At 43.9% G+C, this 26,209-nt stretch overlaps 1 protein-coding gene across 1 annotated transcript in view; it reads left to right on the forward strand.

Moving 5' to 3' along the window:
* Positions 1-26,209, forward strand: part of myo16 (myosin XVI) — a 112,300-nt gene that overhangs the window by 55,575 nt on the left and 30,516 nt on the right. The window contains exons 18-28 of the mRNA XM_034286762.1: positions 1,314-1,431; positions 2,455-2,526; positions 4,072-4,213; positions 6,809-6,881; positions 11,544-11,696; positions 11,957-12,157; positions 12,625-12,700; positions 13,642-13,829; positions 16,496-16,576; positions 18,871-19,076; positions 25,889-25,991. Coding sequence (XP_034142653.1) covers positions 1,314-1,431; positions 2,455-2,526; positions 4,072-4,213; positions 6,809-6,881; positions 11,544-11,696; positions 11,957-12,157; positions 12,625-12,700; positions 13,642-13,829; positions 16,496-16,576; positions 18,871-19,076; positions 25,889-25,991 — 1,413 coding nt within the window. The remainder of the gene's footprint in view (positions 1-1,313; positions 1,432-2,454; positions 2,527-4,071; positions 4,214-6,808; positions 6,882-11,543; positions 11,697-11,956; positions 12,158-12,624; positions 12,701-13,641; positions 13,830-16,495; positions 16,577-18,870; positions 19,077-25,888; positions 25,992-26,209) is intronic.

The following is a 26,209-nucleotide window of genomic DNA, read 5'->3' on the forward strand; positions in this document are numbered from 1 at the left end:
ATCTCTCTATCTCTCTTCTCTCATACAGCCAGATCACATCTCTCTATCTCTCTTCTTCTCTCTAACAGCAGGAACATATCACTGTCTCTCCTCCTCTCCTCTCCTATACCAGGACTAGATCTCTTTATCTTTCCTCCTCTCCTATACCAGGACTAGATCTCTTTATCTCTCCTCCTCTCCTATACCAGGACTAGATCTCTTTATCTTTCCTCCTCTCCTCTCCTATACCAGGACTAGATATGTTTCTTTCCTCCTCTCCTATACCAAGACTAGATCTCTGTATTTCTCCTCTTCTCTCCTCTCCCACAGCAGGCCTATATCTCTCTGTCTCTCTACTTGTCCTATACTACAGCAGGCCTATATCTCTCTGTCTCTCTACTTGTCCTATCCTACAGCAGGCCTATATCTCTCTGTCTCTCTACTTTCCTATCCTATAGCAGGCCTATATTTCTGTCTCTCGTCTTCCCCTCTCCTCTCCTACAGCAGGGCTGTATCTCTCTCCTCAACTCCTATATTATGAGGATTACATCTCACTCCTGTACAGGGTGTCAGGCCAAGAATAACCCTCTTAATGTCCCTGTCAGTTGGCTCATATAACAAACACTGCTCTGTGGTAGAGGTCAGGGGTCAGGGTTGGGTAATGGGGAATCCCCCCAAGTATCTTCTACTCAAGGACGGAGAAAAGGAGAGGGACGAGAGAGAGGTTGGGGAAAGAAGCGGGGTGGGGGAAGGTGGAGATGTTTGACACTTATATCAGCTGGAATGTAGACCACACCCATGTTGCCTCGGTATGGAAGGTCAGACATGGTGGGGGTGTGATGGATTAGGGATGTGTCGCTCCATGAGGACCTGAAAGACCTGGAACACTGAAGGAACCATCATATCTGCTCTCTGTCAGGGAATTCTACCCTTAGAATATCCTTGAGATGAGACTAAAGCGCATGTCCAGCAAGAAAATGATCCAAAATGCACAGGTCTAAATCAGAATGGCTGAAAGGCAAAACTAATATATAATTTATGAATGGCCTAGTCAATGTTCACACCTAAATACAATAACAACGTTTTGGCAGGACCTATAAAGAGCAATTTTAATAATAGCCCACAAATATCAGTGTGATCAGGCGGTGGTGATTGGATGATTTGGCTAGAATTCCTCCACAGTGAAATAAGTGCTTGGTTGCAACCTTCGTCTCCTCTGAGGTTTCTAGAAACTGCTGCATAACTTTGTCTATTAAACACATTCAAATTGACCATGTTTTATTTTGAATTCAGGCTTCTTTCATTTAATGTCCACCTCTCTGTCTCCCCCTCAGGAGATGGACAGTGTGTTTACGCTGCTGTCAGTGGTACTTCACGTCGGGGACCTGCGCTTCACGGCCCTGACAGACGCCGAGACCGCCTTCCCCACCGACCTACAGCTGCTGGAGAGAGGTCAGCATGGTTGCGTCACATGAGCCCGGGACGGTTCTCTGCACTGACACCAGGCAACCAGCAGGGGGCGAGAGAGAGCGAAAAGGGAGAGAGCTGCGGTAGTAGTTGTGTCAGTCATCCTGTTGTTTACATCAGCTCTGCAGCAGGCTCCTCCTATTCCCTCCCCCTTTCTCTCTCTCCTCTCACTCTTTCTCTTTCGCTCCATCACACAGACACAAAGACACAAGCGCAGACTCACACACACACACACACACACACACACACACACACACACACACACACACATGCGCAGACACACAGACTCTGTTGTTGATGTGTCAGCCAGCCACCTGTTTGGTAAGCCCCTGCTCAGACCGTTACCATGGTGAGAGGAGAACCTGTTACCCTCTACATCAGCCCCTCCCCCTCCCAGACCCCTGACCTCACAGGGAGGGTAAACAAATTACATCACCTCCCACACAAAAACAGGGCCCCGCTGCCCAGTGGAGGTGGGGTCATTGAGCGGATCCAGAGTTCACGTCACCGTGCCGAGGTGTGCTGGTCGGAGATGACTCAGCTCGGACTGCATCAGCACTGATTGAGTAAGTGGTGCTGAGTTGTAGCGGAGATGGACTCGTCCTGTCATCTCTGGCTGAGTCATTTTGGCTGGACTGAGACAGGCGCACGCGTGTCACGGTGACAGAGACACATCGTATGTTTAACTGTTTTCATCCCTCTGGGATTCAGGGACTGGCAGGTCTCTCCCTATCTCTGCTGTATTTACCTGTTTTACTTCCTCTGCTCTCTGTTCTTCCTCTGTTCTCTCTCTCCCTATTTCTGCTTTCTTTACTTCCTCTGCTCTCTGTTCTTCCTTGGTTCTCTCTCTCCCTATCTCTGCTTTCTTTACTTCCTCTGCTCTCTGTTCTTCCTTGGTTCTCTCTCTCCCTATCTCTGCTTTTTTTACTTCCTCTGCTCTCTGTTCTTCCTTGGTTCTCTCTCTCCCTAACTCCCTCTGAATGTCTCTCTGTGTGTGTCTCGCCTCAGTGTCTGGAATGCTCCAGGTGTGTTCAGATGACCTGAGCGCCGCCCTCACGTCTGATGTGCAGTGCTTCAAAGGTAACCCCGGCAACCTGTCCCTCCCCCAAACGTTATCTGACCCCCCAGTACCACTAACCAGGCCCTTGGGAATCTGCTGAAGATAGGATCACTATGAAAATACAGTATTAGATGAGTTATTATATTGGGTATAATGATATATTGCATTACAATATATCATTCTGATAATTTTGCTTGTTATTATTTTGAATCCTCCCGTTTTGAGCTGGATGTGTTTATAGGTTGTTTAAATACAGGAGGGTAGAATCACTATGATACCTCAGATAGTCATTTCAGACAGAAAACCTCCCGTGCACCTTTACACATTTGCTGGAGGACTGTGCACAACAATACTCTACATGTCTTGGCATTAGGTTCTGTTCCTCTGGGGTAACTCACTGCCACTACTAACCATATCAAACACCATAATATGACTAATAGCAATCCCCATAGGCATGGTCCGAAGTAAGGTACTGGGTATCAATCCCTCACAAAAGGAAACACAGAATCTAACAGGTGGAGGCAGGGGTGGGGGTGGGGGTGGGGCGTGGGTTTGCACCCGCATGCTAATGAGATCAGAGCACATCAGAACTGCGTGAGCAACCTGGCGATTAAATGGTCAGTATGAAATCTGATATTGTGATCGGATGGATCCTGACGTCAGCTGACGCATCGCTGAGCCAATGAGCACTCAGGTTTCCTGTCTGAACTGGCTATGCTAAGGACATTCCACGTTTGATAAGCCAGTGGTTTTGATGAGAGGGGGCACTCATATGCGCATGATGGCACACCTTCTGAGAGCCGTTTAGGCTCAGCAGTGCCAAAAATCCTGGAAGCACACTGTTCAATTCTGTATTTATATATTATTTGTGATTTGATAATGTGTATTATGGTTTTATTTATGATTATATGATTATAATCATATAATGATATGAACATATATCATACTGTATATGTTCATAATATTTTACATTATTATATGTCGTATTATTATATTTTTATATTATTATTTCTTATTATATTATGCATAACAATTACAGAAAACGTCTATCAGTCTTTCTTCAGTATTCAAGCTAAACATCAATGGGGAAGTGAATTCAAACAGAATATAAATCTTTCATCTCAAAGTTAGCCTAAGAACTCACAAATTCATCCACTTGTAAAAATGTGCATGAAAATGACGAGGTTGGACGAAAAGCTTCAATGTGGAGGAGACTAAAAAGTACTATTTAATGTAGTAACACCAAACCTAACCCTAACCTTAACTGTTAGTGAAACCCTAGCCCTAACCTTAACCATTTGTTACTGCCAAAGCGTGTTTCATGTGTATATAGTCACAAAATGTATTTCACATTCGGATGAATTTGTGCGTTTTTCGCATGAGACACTGTTGAGTTGGCAGCACAAACCTCTCATCGAACAACCCGTGTCCAAAACTCTGCGATGTGTTGTGCCTAAGAACAACTCTTAGCCGTCGTTTACCGGCCCGTTTCTGCAACCCCCTTGTTGATTACATTTTGACGTGGACCAGGGCAGGTTACCATGGCGTTCTGTCCTTTCTTTCAGGTGATGTCATCACACGGCGCCATACGGTGGAGATGTCGGAGCACCACAGAGATCAGCTTGCTAAGGCCCTTTATGGGCGGCTCTTCAGCTACCTGGTTAACCATAGTAACTACTACCTGCAGGGACAGGAGGACAGCACAGGGTATGAGTATGTGGGATCACTTTGTGTAGCCCATCCCTTCCCAGTTCATCCTCTGCCACTGGAGAGGGTGCATCTAGATGGAGGAATGTGGAAATAACATTGTCAGTTTAACTGTGGCTCCACAGAGACGTGTGGTATTGTTCGATGTGACAGTAAATCAGAACAATCCACTTTTTATTTTCTTTAAACTGCCTGTCATCGTTAAATTCTGATTGTGTGCGCGGTGCTGACGAGAGGCCAGTGAATTCTCGGTGTTGCCCTGTTGATGTTCTTCCAGACAGGTCTACTATCTTCTTAGAAATATTATCTTCTGGAATGTGTTTTTTTGCATTGACACAAACACTATCGCAGATATTTCTAGTTAAGGAAATAAGGGCGAGTGTCTCGGGTCAGTGATTCTTTTATTCTGTGCTTTGGGGGAAAACAGAATTTGCAGCGTTATGCAACCTGGCTGAATTCTTTCCCTTCTGAAGCATATAGCTCCTATAACATAGCAAGGTCACTAGATAACAAAATCTCTTCCTGCAAGAAGGCTAAACAGTTTTGACAAACACAAATCGAAATGTGCTCTACGTAGGAGATATATACAGTGGGGAGAACAAGTATTTGATACACTGCCGATTTTGCAGGTTTTCCCACTTACAAAGCATGTAGAAGTCTGTCATTTTTATCATAGGTCCTCTTCAACTGTGAGTGACGGAATCTAAAACAAAAATCCAGAAAATCACATTGTATGATTTTTAAGTAATTAATTTTCATTTTATTGCATGACATAAGTATTTGATACATCAGAAAAGCAGAACTTAATATTTGGTACATAAACCTTTGTTTGCAATTACAGAGATCATACGTTTCCTGTAGTTCTTGACCAGGTTTGCACACACTGCAGCAGGGATTTTGACACACTCCTCCATACAGACCTTCTCCAGTTCCTTAAGTTTTCGGGGCTGTCGCTGGGCAATACAGACTTTCAGCACCCTCCAAAGATTTTCTATTGGGTTCAGGTCTGGAGACTGGCTAGGCCACTCCAGGACCTTGAGATGCTTCTTACAGAGCCACTCCTTAGTTGCCCTGGCTGTTTGTTTCGGGTCGTTGTCATGCTGGAAGACCCAGCCACAACCCATCTTCAATGCTCTTACTGAGGGAAGGAGGTTGTTGGCCAAGATCTCGCGATACATGGCCCCATCCATCCTCCCCTCAATACGGTGAAGTCGTCCTGTCCCCTTTGCAGAAAAGCATCCGCAAAGAATGATGTTTCCACCTCCATGCTTCAGGGTTGGTATGGTGTTCTTGGTGTTGTACTCATTCTTCTTCCTCCAAACACTGCGAGTGGAGTTTAGACCAAAAAGCTAAATGTTTGTCTCATTAGACCACATGACCTTCTCCCATTCCTCCTCTGTATCATCCAGATGGTCACTGGCAAACTTCAGACGGGCCTGGACATGCGCTGTCTTGAGCAGGGGGACCTTGGGTACGCTGCAGGATTTTAATCCATGACGGCGTAGTGTGTTATTAATGGTTTTCTTTGAGACTGTGATCCCAGCTCTCTTCAGGTCATTGACCAGATCCTGCCGTGTAGTTCTGGGCTGATCCCTCACCTTCCTCATGATCATTGATGCCCATGAGGTGAGATCTTGCATGGAGCCCCAGACCGAGGGAGATTGACCGTCATCTTGAATTTCTTCGAATAATTGCGCAAACAGTTGTTGCCTTCTCACAAAGCTGCTTGCCTATTGTCCTGTAGCCCATCTCAGCCTTGTGCAGGTCAACTGTTTGATTGAGTGTGTGGACAGGTGTCTTTTATACAGGTAACAAGTTCAAACAGGTGCAGTTAATACAGGTAATGAGTGGAGAACAGGAGGGCTTCTTAAAGAAAAACTAACAGGTCTGTGAGAGCCAGAATTCATACTTGTTGGTAGGTGATCAAATACTTATGTCTGCAATAAAATGCAGATTAATTATAAAAAAATCATAATGTGATTTTCTCGATTTTGGTTAAAGATTCTGTCTTTCACAGTTGAAGTGTACCTATGATAAAAATTACAGACCTCTACATGCTTTGTAAGTAGGAAAACCTGCAAAATCGTAAGTGTATCAAATACTTGTTCTTCCCACTGTATATATATATATATATCATCTGTTACTGATTGTATGATAACGCACAGACCATGAGAATAACGTTTAACATATATCTTATCATCCTTCACGTTTCAGAAATAATAACTGCATACCTTTCTTACCTTAGATTGATAACTTACCATTAAATGGCTGTTTAACAGAAACACGAAAACAGCATAGTTTCTTTATTTTTCCATCACAAGACACACTCACATACAAAACATACTTTCACACGAAACACCCAGTAAATATATTGATAAATGCTGAGGTTAGACATTTGACCTCTAAGGCAGTTGTATTCAACTGCTCTGTGCTCACCAGTGTGAATGTTCAGAGGATATTGCTTATCGCTTTGTTGTCCATGTGTGTTTTTGTGTTTGTGTCCGTGTGTGTTTTGTTGTGTGTGTGTGTGTGTGTGAGAGAGAGAGAGAGAGACAACCCCTTTTCTGATCTTTCACGTCCATAATTTTCCGACAGAGATCCTGCTCTCGAGATTGGAATCCTGGACATCTTTGGATTTGAGGAAGTCCAGAAGAATGGGTTTGAGCAGGTATGTTTATTCCACAACACCTCATGCCTCATTAAATTAGCATTTTTCTCTTTTTCCAGTCTTATTGAGTAATGTCTAATCTGATGTATTGCTCTTGTAAATATGAGGGGTCCTCTTGTCATTGATGCATGTCTTAGATTGACAGGTTTGGCAATGCTTTTTCCTGTATTGGGCCCTCAATAAAGGAGCTGATTGAAAAATCTGAAAGTTACAAGTTACCAAGATAAGAAAAAACAGACACTAGACTAGGGACAAAAACACTTCCATAGTTTGCCCAATACGTTTCATGGTGAAATGTTGCCCTGGTTGAATTGATGAAATAATAAGATTGTGATTATACTGGCAGAAATAGTTGGAGTAATAATGGTGCATTCTGAACTCAAATACTGATCTCAGATTCTTTTTTGTACATTAAATTATAACCCGGCTCACGAATTTGTTAAGGTTGTTTTAAAAAAGACACTTTGGATCTCTGAACCAGAATTTGACTTTCTTTATCTCCGTCCCCTTTCACTTTTGCCGTCATGTATACCATACCTGAGATTCATAAGTGTCTGATTCATAAGTTGCCCAAACAGGGTGGTTGTTATCTCCTTTGTAAGACTTTTTATTACAGCTCATGTAAAGGCATTACAAGCTTACATTATGGATTTTACTGACTTCATTAAAAACATATTTGATTTGACCGATTTCCCAGACAATGCTTTATTGTTCACTTTGGACATGACTTGCCCATGTGCCAACTTGTCCCATTAAGGTGGCATTTCAGCTTTACACTTGTGCACAGAGTCGTGAATCTGCCGCTCAACCAATGCATTGTTGATCTAGCTTCACATGTCTTTAAATACAACTGTCTCTGCTCCAACAATGACTATTACTTTCAAGTATAACACACGGCTGTGGGATTTATATTCGCACTGAACTGTGAAAATCCGTTTGTTGGTTATGTTGAAAAGCCATTATGTATTCAGTCCTAAGATTAACCCTTGCCAATCAAAGACCTTAAGATGTTTTTTGTTATGTAGATGACATCTTTTGTGTTTTGTTGCCAGTCCTGATGAATAGTTGGAATGTGTTACTTTGTTGAACACTTTGGACCTGAGCCTTACGTTCATGGTTGAATATAGCAATGACGGTGTCCATTTTGGAATACGCGGGTTGACGTATAAAAACGATGGCACATTGTCCGTCACATGAAACGGACAAAATACTGCTAGCAGACGGTTTGCATCAGACTCTGTGAAAAACAGGGCTTCCAAAAAGTGCATTTTACAGAAAGGGATGGGTTTGTCATTCCACCAATGATTTCTTGTCGAATACCGAGGCGTGATTCAAGGATTCAGCATGGTTATCCAGGTTCTTGGATAGAAACTCTGTGTGACAAAAAAAAACTGTACACTGAGTTACTGAAAGAAAGTAAAAAGAAACAAAATAAATCTTACATTCGCTACAAAAATTTCTCAGAAATCCCATTTCATCACGTCGATTTTCAAAAAACACTGGCACATTATGAACTCTGACCCTGACATATTTCACGAGCCTTCACTCGTCATGTTTAAGTGCTCCAACAATCTATCAGACTGATTGGTCCATGCGGATCTCATAAGCACTGTGACTCGATGGTCTCAAACGCTATTAAATCCATTATCAAATGACGACTGTTACTGAGGTAACTGTGCACAATGTAACACTACTTCTGAATTGTTGCTGCTTCAGTCATCTGAACACAGGATACTTGTGTCGTGCATGATCCATGACCTTTGTGGGTTGGCATATGTTGGAAAAACAACTAGAAAATTGAAAATACAAGTATGAGCCGCATAGATGAGTGTAACTATTCTGTTATAACAAATATTACATTTCCACGCTTTGTTTCTGTGGTATTGCAAAAGCTAGTTTGCCAACTAGAGGTGGTGACCAAGAACTTATTTGAAGACGACGTGAAAGTTTTTTGGATTTATGCACTTAAAACTGTCTCCTAGTGGTTTAAATTGTGACTTATTCTTCAAAGTCATGCTTTAGGCTAAGGATATCTACCTGGTTTTGAAGATATATTGTGGCTTTCCCTGCCGAGTACAACACATTCTGTTCCTGCTGTTGTGTTCTATATGGAGACTTTTCTACTGTGAAAATGAATGAGCCACCCGACAGCACTGTCTGTGAGTGGCTTAAACTGCTTTAGAATAAAAGTGTGTTCTAAATAGAATATAATAAGACCTTGATGGCAGCGACAGTGAAGTGATTGTGTCCTGGCCGTAATGTGTTGTTATTCTGTCCTCGGATGACATCCTGTCCTCAGCTGAACTCCACAGCGGACACAATGCCCGTCTCTATGGCGCTCCTGGATTAAGCCGATAACAAATGGCCCCAGTGTGTGTGTGTGTGTGTGTGTGTGTGTGAAAATCCGTGTGTATGTGTGTATGCGTGTGGGGTAATGAACAAAATAATGTCACTAGCAGTGTCTTTTTTTTTCAGTTATTTGTCCCGGTTGCCATTCATGAGTACAGCCTAGTTGCTGGACCCGACTGTACAGTAGTCCTATGGAAGTCTGCACTTATCCCTCCCAGAGATCAGAGTTTAGAGCTTTAGGGCCAGGATTAGCAGCAATGAGTTTTATGTTAAGTAAAGGTGTGTCTGCGTGCGTGCGTGTGTGTGGGTGTGTGTCTGTTTGCGTGTGTGCGTTTGTTGTAAATCAGAGCATTGGAGGTGTTCAAGAAAAGCAGTGCCTACCCACACTCCCCTTTGGACCCCTCACATCAGTCAAATCAAATGCTACAGGTTATAAGGTTGTATAATAATGTTACAGGTTATAAAGAAGATTTGAAAGATTAATGTTAAAGGTTGTAACGAACGGAGAGTAATTTCCAGAATGATTGGCACGCTTGATAAAGGTGACAAACAGCCTGTATGAAATGAAAAATGTTGCTAGATTAAATAATGTGGCAGTAATGAAAGCGAGTGTTCTTAAGATTCACTATGTCATATATTGTACTTCATTAATTATTCAGGCAAATTAATCAACACAATTCCCAAATTATATTTATTTGTCTAATTTGTTTTGGCTGAAATATCCCGGCAATGTGTCATGTCCAGTGTGTCATGTCCAGTGTGTCATGTCCAGTGTGTCATGTCCAGTGTGTCATGTCCAATGCTGTTGACCTTTTAGGCAAGACAGTCCTGTGCAGTGTGGATGACATGAATGTAGTGCCCTGATGTACTGAGCTGAAAGCAGCACTCAGTTCAGTGGTCAGATGAGCTGCTTCCAACCATTTGACCTGCTCCCACAGCTGGAGAATCACGGAAGATCTAGGGGCCCGTGCCTAATCTGTACATCCTCCAGAGATGGAGGAAGCACTGTCTCGCCTTCTTCACATGTGTGGACCATGTTAGTTTTGGTGATGTGGTTGCAAAGGAACTTGAAGCTTCAAATCTTGATCTACTTCAGAACCACTGATGTTTTGTGTGTGTGTGTTGGTGTGCGTTTTGGATACCAATTGCTATTCTCTTCTTCAGGATGTTCTCTAATCCGAGAGGAAGAGGGAGATTCACTGTCCTAACCTTTCAAGGGCATCTGAGAGACACATGGAGATGGGGGGAGTGGAGAGATGGGCCAAATGGATGAGAAGATAGAGATGGGAGAGGAGAAAGACAGTTAGTTATTGGGTATTTAGCTTCTGACGCAGGCAGGATTTACAATATCTGTTTCCCAATTCCTCCGCCTGCCCCTTCGCCTTCACTGTCCTCCTCCATTCTCCTCCTCCACCCCCACCTGTCCCCCCCCTTTGTTTGGTTCATGTTAAAGGAGACCAGGTTTTTTAACGAAGACATCTCCGAAACACACAACACATACAGTGATCGGGGGCTCTTAATACATCCGGGGTTTGTTAATTAAAGTTTGTTTGTGAGAAATGAATTTCCCAGTCAGTGTTTCCTTAATGCTCTCACGCTTTACAAGACGTCAAGACCTGCTGTGACCAAACGGCTGACTGACTGGTTTGCTGGCTGTTTGGTTGGCTGGCCTGACTGGCGGATGCATACGTTCATGGAAGACTGGACCGTAGACTTTATTCAATGAAAAATGTGTAAATGTAGTGTTTTACTGTGCATCGATTTTTGCACATCATCGCGGCATCCTGTACGTCTCGAGGCTTAAGAAGAACATGCTCACGTAAGAAAACACGCTCAAACACGCGCTTCCATCCGGCTGTAGTCATCCGGAGCCATTAGTTCATTTTGGGTTCAGTTAAGTCCAGCAGTCTTCCGTGTTGTGTATTATAGCCATGGGGCCAAGCTGGGCTTTGAAATGGGATTGGTTCACTGCTCCTTGCTCCATATGCTTGTCGTATACATCACTGTGACATACATTACCCCCCAGCCGCCCATAACATCCTCCCAGGCGGAGCTGCCTATTGGACAAGGCGATGTCCAGTCTGCATGTGGTTGAATGCTGAGTGAACGTTGGGTCAGGATGAGATCATGCGGTCCGTATTGTTGTGGAGTGTCATCAGACACCTGTATTTGTATGCACAATGTCTGGGTTTTCATCTCTCAGGATTTCTCATGATGTAACTTCAGGGATCCTTTCCACTTCCAATTCAGTCAGTTTAACAAAGCCCCTATTTACTTGTGTTTTTAACGTGCGCGTGTGTGTGTGTGTTCCAGCTGTGTGTGAACATGACCAACGAGCGTGTGAGACAGTACGTCTCAGAGGTGCTATTCCAGAAGGAGCAGGCTGAGTGTCTACAGGAGGCTGTCGCCATGGAGACACTCTGGTCGCCCGGCAACCAGACAGCTGTTCTAGACTTCTTCTTCCAGGTAATGTTTTGGAGACCGTGGTCCCTAAAGCATCCCAACACCAGTTCATGACCTGAGATTACCCTTTTAAATACATCATCATGTGTGATATAGATTTTGAGGGACCAATTTCCTCTTGACCAGAGATCCAGGACTACTTTATACTACCTCAAGTCCTGACCTAAACATTTGGAGGCTGATAAATATCTGACTGTGTGATTTTCTGTGTGGTCCATGCACCCTACATCTATACATGTAACCTTTGCCCTCTGCCTTCCCAGAAGCCTCTAGGTTTGCTGTCTGTGGTGGATGAGGAGAGTCAGTCACTGAGGCGTACAGAACAGACTCTCTACAAGAGACTGCAGACACACCTCGACAACACACCCACTCATGGCATATCCCTGACAACCAAGGACGGAAATGGCAACCCCCCACCCAAAGATCAGGGTCCCGCCTTCACTGTGAAGCATTATGCAGGACAGGTGGGCTTTTAAACCCACACACACACACACACTAAAACAATGTTTACTTAGCTTAAATTGGGACCCCATCATTGATTGCCCTTAACTAATCCTAACCCCAGACCTAACCCTTACAGTTAACCTAATCTGAACTTCTATAACCTTTAACGTTTAAAGCTAACCATACACTAACTCCTGAATTAAACCCATAAAACCCATAACCATAGTTACAAACATCTGCCCTAAACCTAACACTTAAAACAAGAAGAAAAAGAAAAAGAAAAATGGGAACAGGAAATGTATGGATGTTTCTGTCCCCCAAATATAGTAGTAAGGTCAGAAACCTAAATAAAATCCATGAGACACACACACATTCTACAACCCACAAATACACACACATACCATACATATCTACTGTATGTTTTAGTGCATCTGACATATAATTGGTTGACCTTTAACTTGATTTTCATGTGTTTTCTGATTGGTAGATGGCCTATGACCTAACTGGATGCCTGGTAAAGAATAAAGACTCCCTTCCCCAGAACCTGCTGCTTGTTCTGAAATGTATGTATCTGTGAACACACACACACACACACAACACTCATACATAAACAAAACACTAATTGGCACTAATTGTGTTAGAGCCATGACCATCTAGCATAGCATCTCTACAGTCCGTGTGTTAAAGCCACGACCAGCTAGCTTAGCCTCTTACAGTCCTTGTGTCAGACCCACGACCAGCTAGCTTAACATTTCTTTAGGCTTTGTGTTACAACCTTGACCAGATCACCTAGCATCTCTACAGTCCTTGTGTTCTAACCAGGACCAGGTGATGTAGCATCTCGGCATGTCTTGTGTATTACCAGGTCCAGCTAGCCTAGTGCCTCAAAAGACCTTTTGTATAACCAGCTAATTAAATGCTAATTATGAAATCTCAGCCCCTCATTCCAATCCATTTCATTTATATGCTAAAGGTAAAGGTCAGTTCAGACTGAAGCGGGTTCAGGTTGGACGTAGAGTTCTTCTGTGGGCCCCAGTAGTGATGTGGTGGTGGGAGGAAAGATTATTACATAAATTAAAAGATAATTACCAGCGGAGTCTATTGGCTTCTGTCTAGGAAACAGGTTTTTCCTTTCAAGATTTCTCTCTTTCCGTCTCTGTCTTTTTCTTTCTTTGTCTCCGTCGTACTCTCTTTTTCTTTGTTTCTTTTGGTTTTTGTTTGTCTCTATGTCTTTGTTGCAGTGGCCCCCCAAACACACACATACACACACACACACTCCGCTTCCCACACACACGCACACACTCCGCTTCCCACACACACATGCCTCTCTCAAAGATATCCTTGTCTTCTCCACGTGCCTTGTGGCATCGTGCTCAGCCCACTGTCTTATGGAGATGGTTGAACTGTTATTGGTTCCCTTCCCTTCTGCCCCCTCCCTCTCCCCCTTCCTTTTCGTTCTCCTCCCTCCCTCCCTCCCTTCTTGTGTTGTGATTGCCCTGGGCAGCCAGTGACAGCGTGCTGGTACAGAAGTTGTTCCAATCCAAGCTGACCCACACCGGGTCCTTGGCGCCGGTCCAGTCCAAGCTGGTTCTTAGAGGTCCTAAAGCAGCCCTGCTCCTTCGCCGGATGTCTTCACCCTGCACGCTCCTCCCCACAGGTCACCAGCCCCGGGGTTGCCTGGACCTGACTAAGGTATGGGTTTTTGGTGGCTTGACCTGTGTAGCACGGAGGGCCAGGTCACATCAGGTTCCCTCAGCCCCCCTTCGCTCCAGGAGAACTAGACACATCAGGCCCACCTCACCAGTGGCTACGTCAACCCTTTAGCTTACCTATCGTAGAGAATCGTTTTTTCCCGTCACAAGACGCACGTCTAACGCCCCGCCGTGTTGTTGCGGAATTCACCCCATACTGTTGGAAGTGCAACGTTATCTGTGATCGCATGCTAATCTCTGGTGGCGAATACTAAGAAGTCTTTGGCCGTAACTCCAAAACCACGTTATTTTCACGCCTCCCTTCAATGTTAAAAGAATGTTGTGTTAATAAAAACGTTCCCACGCTAGTAGTTGATGGGATGGTTCCCTAACATTTTTGAATGAGTTAGCTTAATGTATTTTACAACATGATCAATTGAAATGACGTACGGCAAAATATGTCCCTCAGATCATTGAAGTTGGTCATTCCGCATGTTGATTGGTTGTTAGAAGAGGTGGGAATCACCACTGATGAAGGCAGGCTGTGTCCTGGCCCACAGGGCTTTCCGATGGAAAAGAGGGAGCCAAGAGCGGAGGATCGATAGAAAAGCAGGCGTTGTGTGTTTCGGGAAAAAAAAGTTTCCCAAATTAGGCCACTTCCCACCAGACTGCTAAATATAGAGTTCTGGGAATAGCTTTGTTTGTCCTGTCCTGTCAGCTGACTGAGTACATTTAGACACACACACACACACATATAATATGTGGCACGAGAGTGTCATTATCCCTTTTTCCCATTACATTTTAAGGCTACTCAAACCAAACAGTACAAACTATTGGTTTCTCTAAATAATGTTGTTCAAAACATCTTCTGAGCAGCTGATCTTTTTCCCTGTCCTCCCATTCCGTTATGTCTGTATCCAGGTCAGATCTTATAGGGCCATAACTAATAGTACACAACTTTGTGTGTGTGTGTGTGTTTTTGTGAGCATGTGCATGTGTGTCTTTCTGTGTGTGTTTGCACTACAAAAGCCTCTGCGTTCCATTAACTGCTGACGACTGAAACAAACTCAGTGACCGTCCTCATTAAACATATAGAGGATATGCTGTGGCCAGGCCACCACTCATAATATCTCTTCACTGAGACCAGAACAGTAACATCATGTCAAATTGTTTTTTTAAGACCAGAACAGTAACATCATGTCAAATTGTTTACTAAGAGCAGAACAGTAACATCATGTCAAATTGTTTACTAAGACCAGAACAGTAACATGTCAAATTGTTTACTAAGATCAGAACAGTAAAATCATGTCAAATTGTTTACTAAGATCAGAACAGTAACATCATGTCACATTGTTTACTAAGACCATAACAGTAAAATCATGTCACATTGTTTACTAAGACCATAACAGTAAAATCATGTCACATTGTTTACTAAGACCGGAACAGTAAAATCATGTCAAATTGTTTACTAAGACCAGAACAGTAAAATCATGTCAAATTGTTTACTAAGACCAGAACAGTAAAATCATGTCAAATTGTTTACTAAGACCAGAACAGTAATGTCATGTCACATTCCACAATATGACTGTGTTCTAGTTCTACACAGCAATATAGAAGCTTGTGGATTAGCATAGTCACTTATATTTTTGTTTTGGGATTACTTTGGTTAGACAGTTAGTATGATGTTCATACTTTCTCATGTTTCTACTAAATTCTACTCAGTGTCATGTCAAGGTCAACATTCAGTGGTGAAGTCTAGTAGTTTTGCATCTATGGATGAAACTTAATCGGTAATTCTTAATCTATGATTTTTTTTTCCTAACCAACAACTCCTGACAGTCAGTCAGGTCGACCTTTTTTATCCAGAATAACAGCCACGTAGCTGCATTTGGGTTGTTTTCTTGCAGCATTCATTTAGATATGACCCACACCAATGACTTCATGATGGGCATTTCATTTTTTGACAGAGAGGATATCCTTTGAAATTGAGAACTAGGATTGATGCAAACTCACTTGTTCAGTTTGTTGGTCTAGTTTTTTGTCAATTTGTGTTGGAGGTGCAGTGTTTTATATTATGACATACATTTATACCAGAGACATCCAACTATCCCATATGTCAAGTGTTAATGGCCTTTCTAATGCCAAAGAAACCAGTATTAAACAATACTGCGGCTTGCGTACATTGTGGTAGGGTATACTGTAATAGAGGATGTGGAATGGAACATTATGTTGTGTATAGATCTTAGTGTTATGACTGTTAATATAAATTGGCTTCATATGCGAATCATCATATTAGTATAGTGATTTGGCTGTGTTCATAGGAATGAGTTATGTGATGTTTCCACATGACCGCCAAGCAGTTGCTATGGTTAATATCCATTATTCAAACCCTAATAACACAATCCCACTTGGTTTTCTCTCTCTGCTCCTCTTTCTTCATCCTGGTTTCCCCTCTGTCTCTCCGTCTCTGTCCGGGATTGTGGTAGCACACCATGCAGGCTTTATGGGGGAGGGGTGTGTGTGTGTTTTGGGGTGGTGGTCGGGTGGGGATTTCTTCCGGCGATAAAGACGTCTCATTAAAGAACAAATGGTCCAAAAAACCTGTCTCAGTTCCTTTCTCTCTCGTTTCTCCCTTTGTTGCCCGTTCTCCTCTTTCACTCTCCCAAGCTCTTGAAGAAAAAAGGCTTGATGTCGTTCCTGCAGAGGTTGGAGCGGTGTGGTCCGGTGACGGTTGCAGCACAGCTGAGGGTAAGCAGCGGCACGACACGGCACAAAATCACCAACAACACCCAAGCCAACTCCCCGGCCGGGGTCCCTAATATTAACACGTAAGGCCACCGATAGCTGTGGGAATGTTTGGGATTGCGTTTCATCCTGCCCGTTCTCCAGACCTGTAGAGGTCTTTGCCCAGTGTACCACCGTGTGAACTGTTTCTCCCACTACTGAATAGTCTTCTAATAAATCCCTCTAGGGTGTTTTGGATCCTATTCAGAGTTCTTTTTAATTTCACAGATGCTCGTTCCAAAGTGATCTAAATCAAGCACAGAACGTATTCCTGGCGAGAACAGGGATTTGACCAAGCAACCTTCAGATTACTGGTCAGATGCTCTAAGCACTAGGCTATCTGTTGTGTTGAAAGGATCATTTACACAATGACATGTATTTGGTAATAGAGGAAGTGTATATTGATTGGGTAATAGCATTAAACAAAGACACTGGCCCAGATGAAATCATTAACCAGATATTGTAACAAGCAATCGTTAGGTGTGAGCTGTGGGACATGATCCACAGAGACCAAGTAGAGACCGCCTGCTGTCCTGCTGTACATATACAGCTTGTTTTGTACTGGGGTTTAGGGCTCTCGACCCCTGCAGCTTGTCATCCAGCCAAGTGATTTTCTAGCCGCTGACTCTTAGAGTTGCCGCGTTGAGCGACTACCAGATATGTCCTGGAGGCACTCTGCTTTGGGAACCGGGGAGATCAACTGAAAAGTGTCCGCATTCCGACGAGAGAGAGAGGGCGAGAGCCTCCTTTGCCGTAATAGCATCTTGACAATGCCACGAACAGTACAAAGACTGTTGATTTCACAAGGAATGGAAAGTGCAGCGTGTTCCCTCGCTATAACACAGACACTATTCCGGGACACTGCCAACACTGCCAGTATTAATGAGGAATCTGGCAAACACGTCAGCAACACTAATTCATGTTATCAAGCAGAGACACTCAGTACTGTGACTAAATGTTCTCCTGGTATTTCACCGAGAACTTTGCATCAAGGACACTAAAATTAAATGTGTGTCCAATTCCAGTGAAAACGCAACGGTTCTGAACATATTGCAACTGTTGTCAGTTTCAAAGTTTCAGACTAACTCCATAGTAAAAAATGCTGCATCTGTAATGGAACTTTAAATATGGGAGACCTCCTTGGCTGTTGTAGATGAACACAAGGATGGGCTTCCATACATCCCAAATGGCACCTTATTCCCTACAGAACGTGTGACTTATCTGGTCGCCAGCGGTTTACTTCCCTCTTCAGGGAATAGAGGAACCATTTTGGATGTAACCCCTGACCTACATCTCCGCAAAACACGTCACGGCCGAAGCCGAACGTGAAATGCGGTGGCATTCTGTACAGTCCTGGAACCATGTGAAACGGCGCAATTCATTTAGACGGATCTCTGCCTGTGCCAAACCAAACCTGATCCCCACCGCCTGAACAAGACGCGGCGCTGACGCTAGGCGTGATGTAGCGCTGCTCTGAGTAACCCCGGCCGGTTTCAATGAGGCCAGTGTGTTGCCTGCAGGCTACGACTGTGGCCTCACAAGGAATGGGGAGGAGCAGGAGGAGAGAAGAGAGGGAGTGTGGGCTGAAGAATTACGCTGTACCCACCCAAGCATAAAACCCTCTGAATGTATGAATGAACAATGAACAACGGGCTGTGTGTGTGTGTGTGTGTGTATGCATGTGCGTCTTGGGGATACTGTATGTGCCTGACGTCACGGTTCACCATACAGAACCAACACACACACAGTTACAGTCAAAAGTAGCGTCATTAAGTCGTTTTACAAAACAGAAGTGGCGCTGATGTGTGTCGTGTCGTAACTCAGAGTAAAGGGCTTTTTGTGTGGCTGGTCCCTACAGACGCAACACACCCTGGCCAATCAGACCACTCCATCACACACGCGACGTGATCTCACTCTCGTTGTCTCGGCCACCCCTGACCACATCAAGGGGAACCCTGACCATTACACACGCATGCAAAGCATGCGCTCACATACCCCCTCACACTCACCACTGTGAAGCCAGTTCAGTCCAGGCCTCAGAGTCATGAGCACACTCTGGACTGGAGCTTTGGAGGTATAGACAGAACCTGTCACCGATTCCTTTCAGACGGGCCTAAGACACTGTAGGAATTAAGAACTGATTCCACTCCGTTACTAAGAGCTCACTAAGGAACATTTGTTGTTGAATAACCTCTCTCTCTCTCTCTCTCTCTCTCTCCCCTCCCCTCTTTTCCCGCCTCCCCCTCTTTTCCTTTCAGAATTCTCTGTCGGAGGTGCTCGGGAGACTGCAGGCGTGCACTCCTCACTTTGTGGAGTGCGTGCGACCCAACGGTAGCGGCATGGCAGACAGCTTTGACAGTTTCCACGTGTCTTCCCAGCTGAAGCATGTCGGGGTGCTGGAGATGGTCCGTATGATCCGCTATGGCTACCCTGTGCGCCTGCCCTTCAACGGCTTCCTCGCCAGGTCCGTAGTAATAAAAATACATTGTGTTAGTCATGAAGACAGTTAGACTGCATCTATCCATCCATTCTGACCCCTTGCTTTAGATTCCCTCTCACCGGGGATTGGAAAGATATCAGTTTGACTATGGTCCGAAATGGGACCAGGCCTGTGATTACTGAAGGGTTAGGAAAATGGTCTGAAATGGGACCAGGCCCGGTGAGTGTCATGGGTCACTCTGCCCTCTGTGTGTAGGGGTCTGTGTGATGGCTGAGACGGGAGCGTCATAAACACCTTGTCTTTTCTCTGCTAATGGTCTTTATACAGCACTCATTTCACCGTTGATGGGTCACACAAAAAAACACATGGCACTGTCTTTTTCCTTTACTGTGGAAGAACAAAAAAACGGGTGTTTCTGTATGTGTGAATAAATAACTGGGCCAATGATAAAATAAAATAACATTAGTTCTCCCTCTTGCTCTGTTTCTGTCTCTCTCTCTCATAGCTCTGTGACAGGTCACTGTAACCCTTAATGTTGCACAGGCACAAAGTACTCTTAGTGACACCTATCTTATAAAGGATATCTTGATGGGAAAGTGTGTGTGTGTGTGATCAGTGTAAGCCTCCTGTACCTGATGAACACATAAAGTCATCTCCTGTGAGTCAGGCTGACTCCCACTCAGACACCAACACACAAACACGCCCTCATATGTATACGCACACACACACACACACACACACACACACACACACGCACGCACACACCCACCCACACGCCTGTGTGTCTGGAACATGTCAGAGTAACTTTTAAAGAGGTTCATAGTGTCCTCCACTAAACTTCATCATTATTTTACACTTTCTTTTCACATTCCCTTTTTCTACTTGTACTGATAATGCCACCCTCCTCTTCATCACACCTTCCCTCTCAGGCTTCACTGCATGTTCTTGCTGCTTCTATGCATGTTGGTTTTTAATATGCTTCTTAGATGGAACATAGGGTCTAGCTCCTTTCATCTCTCTTTCTTTTTGTCTCTCTCTCTTCCAATCTCGCATTCTCTCCACCTCTTTTTCTCTCTCTTTATTCCTCCGTCCTTAATATTTTCCTCTCCCTCTTTCTATCTCTCTCTGTCTCTGAGAATAATGGTATTGCTGTGTTACGTCCTGCCGGGTGGGGGGGGGGGGGGGGTGTGTGTGACACAATTCCTTCCCAAACATGTTTGATATCAAACACACACACACACAACCCTCCTATTGTGTGTTGGTAAAATGTTAAAGTCTTTGTTGATTGGCTTCCCTCTTAAAAAAACTATGTCAGAGGAATGCTAATTAGCTAGTGACTACTGGGCAATTAACTAAGTACATTATTACCTTCAACCAAGTGTCTTATTGTTGACTCATTAATGTTCCAAACGACATGACGCTAATAGATTTAAACATTTCAGTCACTCTGAGGGTGACGGACAACAGAACGGAGGCAGTAATAGGCTGGTTAAGGGGAGTGATTGAGGGAGAAGAGAAGGGGATGGATATGGATGGAAGACAATAGGTCTGTGTGCAGTCCTTTTCCACTCTAACCCCAGAGTTGCTAAAATGGAGCTCCATTCTGGAGTCTAATCTACTATTGGCAGAGCGTTAATGGAATAATTCATTGAGTGTGTGTGTGTGTGTGTGTGTGTGTGTGTTTGTGTGTGTGTGTGTGTGTGTGTGTGTGTGTTGTTGTGGTTGCTGGTGGTTGGTCAGACTGGTTATGATGTTAATGGCTTGCCTGGCCAATTTGCATGACTTGTAGAGTTTATCAACGTGAATATTATTGCCGTTAGAATGTTATTATCATCAGTAGGTTTTTATCATCAGTATGTTATTATCATCAGTATGGTATTACCATCAGTAGGTTATTACCATCAGTAGGTTATTACCATCAGTAGGTTATTACCATCAGTAGGTTATTACTATCAGTAGGTTTTTATCATCAATATGTTATTCCCATCATTGTTATTACCATCAGTAGGTTATTACCATCAGTATGGTATTATCATCATTATGTTATTACCATCAGTAGGTTATTACCATCAGTTGGTTATTACCATCAGTATGGTATTATCATCAGTACATTATTACCATCAGTATGCTATTATCATCAGTAAGTTATTACCATCAGTAAGTTATTACCATCAGTATGGTAATATCATCAGTAAGTTATTACCATCAGTAGGTTATTACCATCAGTATGGTATTCTCATCAGTAGGTTATTACCATCAGTATGGTATTATCATCAGTATGGTAATATCATCAGTAAGTTATTACCATCAGTAAGTTATTACCATCAGTAGGTTATTACCATCAGTATGGTATTCTCATCAGTAGGTTATCATCAGTATGGTATTATCATCAGTATGGTATTATCATCAGTATGGTATTATCATCAGTAGGTTATTACCATCAGTATGGTATTATCATCAGTATGGTATTATCATCAGTAAGTTATTACCATCAGTAGGTTATTACCATCAGTATGGTATTCTCATCAGTATGGTATTATCATCAGTATGGTATTATCATCAGTATGGTATTATCATCAGTATGGTATTATCATCAGTAGGTTATTACCATCAGTAGGTTATTACCATCAGTATGGTATTATCATCAGTATGTTATTATCATCAATAGGTTTTTTTCATTAGTATGTTATTATCATCAGTATGTTTTTTATCATCAGTGTGTTATTCCCATCATTATGTTATCATCAGTTTGTTATTATCATCAGTAGGTTATTACCATCAGTATGTTCCCATCATCAGTATGTTACGTCATTATCATCAGTATGTTATTATCAGTATGTTATGTTACTACCATCAGTACTGTACAAGCGTTATAATCGTTGCCTTTTTCTGGCCTGCAAATCATTGATGATTAACAAATTACAAAACAAATGTGGCCATCCATTTAATTTCAAAATCCTGATGTGGCCCCCGAGCCAAAACATGTTCCCTCCCCTGCTCTATACCAAACAAAACAAGTGGCCTCGCCTCCAGAATGCCTTCTCTTTGTCTTCCTGCTGTTTACTGTCTTTTGTGATCGTGTGTTTTTTACTGGCTGGCTGAGACATACAGCCCCGAAAAACCCACAGACACAACCAAACTCTGTATCATTCAGAAATTGTCTGTGTGTGTGTGTGTGTGTGTGTGTGTGTGTGTGTGTGTACATTTGTGAATGTGTGTGTTTGTATGTGCATGCTGTCATGCATGTTTTTCTCTTTGTTTGTGCGCACGTGTGTGTTGATTCTCTGAGACCATGTTTACTTAAATGTTGAAAGAGAAGTCTGCCTGTCACAAAGACTCCATTCATCCGGCCTGATGCCATTCATCTCTCTCTTCCCACAGACAGACGTTTTAAATGAATGAATGGGTACAGCCATGGGCTGAGGGAGGGACCAAGGTCCAGTGTGGGGGTGTATGACAATGCAGACTTCAGAGATCGCTCTCATTCTTCCCCTTGCTTTGCCTCTCTCTCTCTCTCTCTCTCATCTCACTCTTTCTCTATCAGTGTTGTTCTCTCATTGCTCCTCCTCTCTCAGTTTTCTTTTTTCGTCTTGTTATCTCTCTTCTGCTCCATCTCTCTGTTCCTTTCTTTAAGGCCCTGGACCTTGACTAATCAAGATGACAGGCTTATTAATCAATCCTAGATCTTGAGGCCAACTGGCCGTCATGCACACACACACACACACACACATGCATGGATACACACACACACACTCACACACATTCCTCTCCTGTAGCCATGCAGGTTGTTCCACTAAGTCATAGTGACCGCCAGAGGCCAATTGCATTAGTGTGACCTGCTCAGCTGCAGTGACTTATGGCTAAATCTATTTTATTGTTGCTTTTATTTGCCGTTTATGATACAGTATGCGTTTTGTAGCCTGGTTTATATTCCACTTGAACTTTGCACTTGTGTAAACCCGCCCCTTTCCTGGGTGTTTGTTCTTCTCTCGGTCTCACCGATTGTGTCCAATAGCAACGACTGCTAGTAGTCAACAACATTCAAAACGGTAACAAAAAAAACTGTTGCCAGCTTTAGCCGCTGTTGGACTGTGGAAGTCAAATGGATATTCTGAGATTTACTGTGGTCAGACTGTGTTTCTTTTAAGGTTTTCTGGTTGAAGCCACAGACAGAATGAAGTGCGAATGGCTCTTCTGCATAATTTGTGACTGTCATTCAAGTCAGGCTTAACTCACTGTGGATGGTTGGGTGGTGGGACTTCCTGGCCGTGGGGCCCCTTTTCTAAATATCCCTTGTGTCCTGCTCCATTTAAACTCAGGAAGACATGAGACCTTGGCCCACACCTCAGGACTACCAGACCTGAATGACTCAAAGCTGTCCCTGTCCAAAGTCCTGGTAAAGTTGCAGATCAAGTTGCTTACAATACCTGACGATTCCGGCTGCCCCTCCGCTGACCATTCCCCCCCCTTGATGGTCCCTGTCCTTGTCCATCTTGTTCATGTTTCTGACTTGGATTATGTTTTACAGACTCTGGACACAGCCCACATGCATTTATTAATTGTTACAATTTGTGGGACCAGGCTCCCTCAGAGCCTGGTCCCTCTCTAGGTTTCTTCCTAAGTTTCAACCCTTTTAGGGAGTTTGCCTAGCCAAGCTTGTTGCTTGCTCCTTGGGGTTTCAGGCTGGGTGTTTTATAAAAGCATGTAGTGAAAACTGCTGATGTAAAAAGGGCTTTATAAATACATTTTTATAAAGCCCTATTCATAAAGCCAGGTAACGGTATCATTCATGTCCTGTGAAACTCACTATGGATAAAAGCCTGGGCTAATCAAAGCCTGTTAAACATTATAATTTTAGTTCATCTTAACTCACTGTGGGTAAAAGCCTAGGCTAATCAAAGCCGGGTAACTAATATCATTCAAACCTGGCTTAACTCACTGTCAGTAAAAGCCTGGGCTAAGTAAAGCCTGGTAAAAAGTTTAATTCAAGTCTAGCTTAACTCACTGTGGATAAAAGCCTCGATTAAGGAAAGCCTGGTAATCAATATCATTCAAGTCACGCTTAACTTGTTGTGTATAAAAGCCTGGGTTAAGAAAAGCCAGTAAGCTGTTTTCATGGAAAGTGTCCTGTGATGAACATGATGAGCCAAAAGGGCTTCAGAAAGAGAGTGAGTTCAGGCATCACCATCCTGTCTCCATTATCATGGTGATGCTCAGTGATTTGGGGCCCTCCTTCAGTCCCCTGTTCAAGCTCTTACCAAAGGCTTTATCCCGTTGACTGGATACAAAATGGCCCCCTTGGGTCCAGTAAAATCGGGAGACCATCGATAGATTTCATATCCATGCAGCAGAGGTCATGTGTTTACGGAGTTACTTCGTGTTTTATGGGCCCTGTGGGACACCGTAGCCCAGGCGGTGGGCCTGGGCATTAGCATGAAAAGACAAGGTTAGGGAGAGTTCAAACAGGACCTTCTGAGTCCGACACATCTCAAAAACACTGACAGACAGACACAGGCAGACAGACACAGGCAGTGCAGATGTGTACACAGCAGGTTTGCTTGGACGGGACTTCTCCAGACTAAAACACACGGTCCCAATTGTGCTCTCGCTAACACACAGGCACAGCAAAACACCACTGTCTTGTGCCGCTTACACTCTAACACACACACTCCAACACACACACACACACGAGCGTGCGCACCGACGTGACACAAGTGGTTTATATCTCGGACCATCTGCTCATTAGCTTTGCCTCATTTAACAGGGACGCTCTGTGACATCATCACACAGGGACAGCCTGTCTGGGCACTCAGGGTTACATATCAGAAGCGGGGTTGGGCGGGAGGTGGGGGCAGATTGAAAGGGATGGGGGCAGAACTTAGAGGGAGGGCCGAATTGAGAGGATGGGGGGCTGGGGGGCTGGGGGGGTGCTGTGTTTGAGCCAATATCTCCAGAGTTCACATCGCAGAAAAGCGTTGGTAACTGAGGACTGTAACTGGATGCTGACTGATCTTTTCTCTAGACCTCATGGCTAGACTTCATGGCTACGCTAATGAGTAGTCCACCTGGACGGTGTGATCCACGGAGACCTTAACCACAGATCTAGGATCAGCTGAGCTGACCTTCCATAATCCCGATAAGTTTAGGGTAGAAGAGACACATCTGACTAGAGACCGGTGTCAGATGGGTCCGACTGTATAGCCTTTCTGCTGTTTTCCCAGACCCAAACTGAAGTACCTGAATGACCGGGTTTTCCAACAACGTAAATTATTCCAGCCACAGACTGGTCCCATTCAATGTCCCCATGTCAGTCAAGCCAATGTTGATATCAGGTTTTTGTGACGTTAAAGTCTTCCGGACATCGCTTACCCCAGCGTTCTCACCAACCAAACACAAAAAAAATCTAAGGTGGGGTCTCCGGCACACACAATGGATCTGACCAAAACAACCCTTCCCACTGATCCCACTGACCGCAGCAGCAGTTGCCCCTGGCAACACCAATAGGAACAGATGCTGCATGGCTGGCCTGCCTTTTGACCCCCATTGACCTACAACCCCTCTTGCATCTGAATGGCCGGGTCATGTGATAGGCCCAAGCGGAGCTATATGGTTTCTGTGAATGGCTCCGGGGCTCAGAGTCCACCAGTTGGGTTTATTTTTAACCACAGGTCCAGGATCAGTCTTATCCTTCCCAACAATGGGATTATGAACACACCCTGGTCTAATCCTCCAGAACACACCTGCGTTGTCACACTGACACCCTTCCCCGTTTGATGTACTGGGTGTGTTTGTCCAGTGTGAAAGGTTCTGATGGACTTCCTGTGTGTGTGTGTCAGGTACAGAGACCTGGTGGACACCACCGTGGCTGACAAGACGAAGCTGTCCTCCGAGGAGAAGTGTCGCTTTGTTCTGCGGCGGTGCAAGCTTCAAGGATGGCAGGTATGTCGTGGGCGTCTCTCCCCTCGGCTCAAAATCAACAGATGCAGGAAGAAATCATTTGTGGAACGAAACATATGCTTTTAAATCCCTTCTCCTCCTATTACACAGTTGTCCCTGAATCGGCCCCCCTTCACTTCACAACCCCCCACCCCTCCCACACACACACAAACAAAGAAAGCACTATCAAATGTGAACCCCCGAATCAAATGTACAACACA

Source organism: Esox lucius, chromosome 16 (assembly GCF_011004845.1).
Source record: "Esox lucius isolate fEsoLuc1 chromosome 16, fEsoLuc1.pri, whole genome shotgun sequence".
Classification (NCBI taxonomy): Eukaryota; Metazoa; Chordata; class Actinopteri; order Esociformes; family Esocidae; genus Esox; species Esox lucius.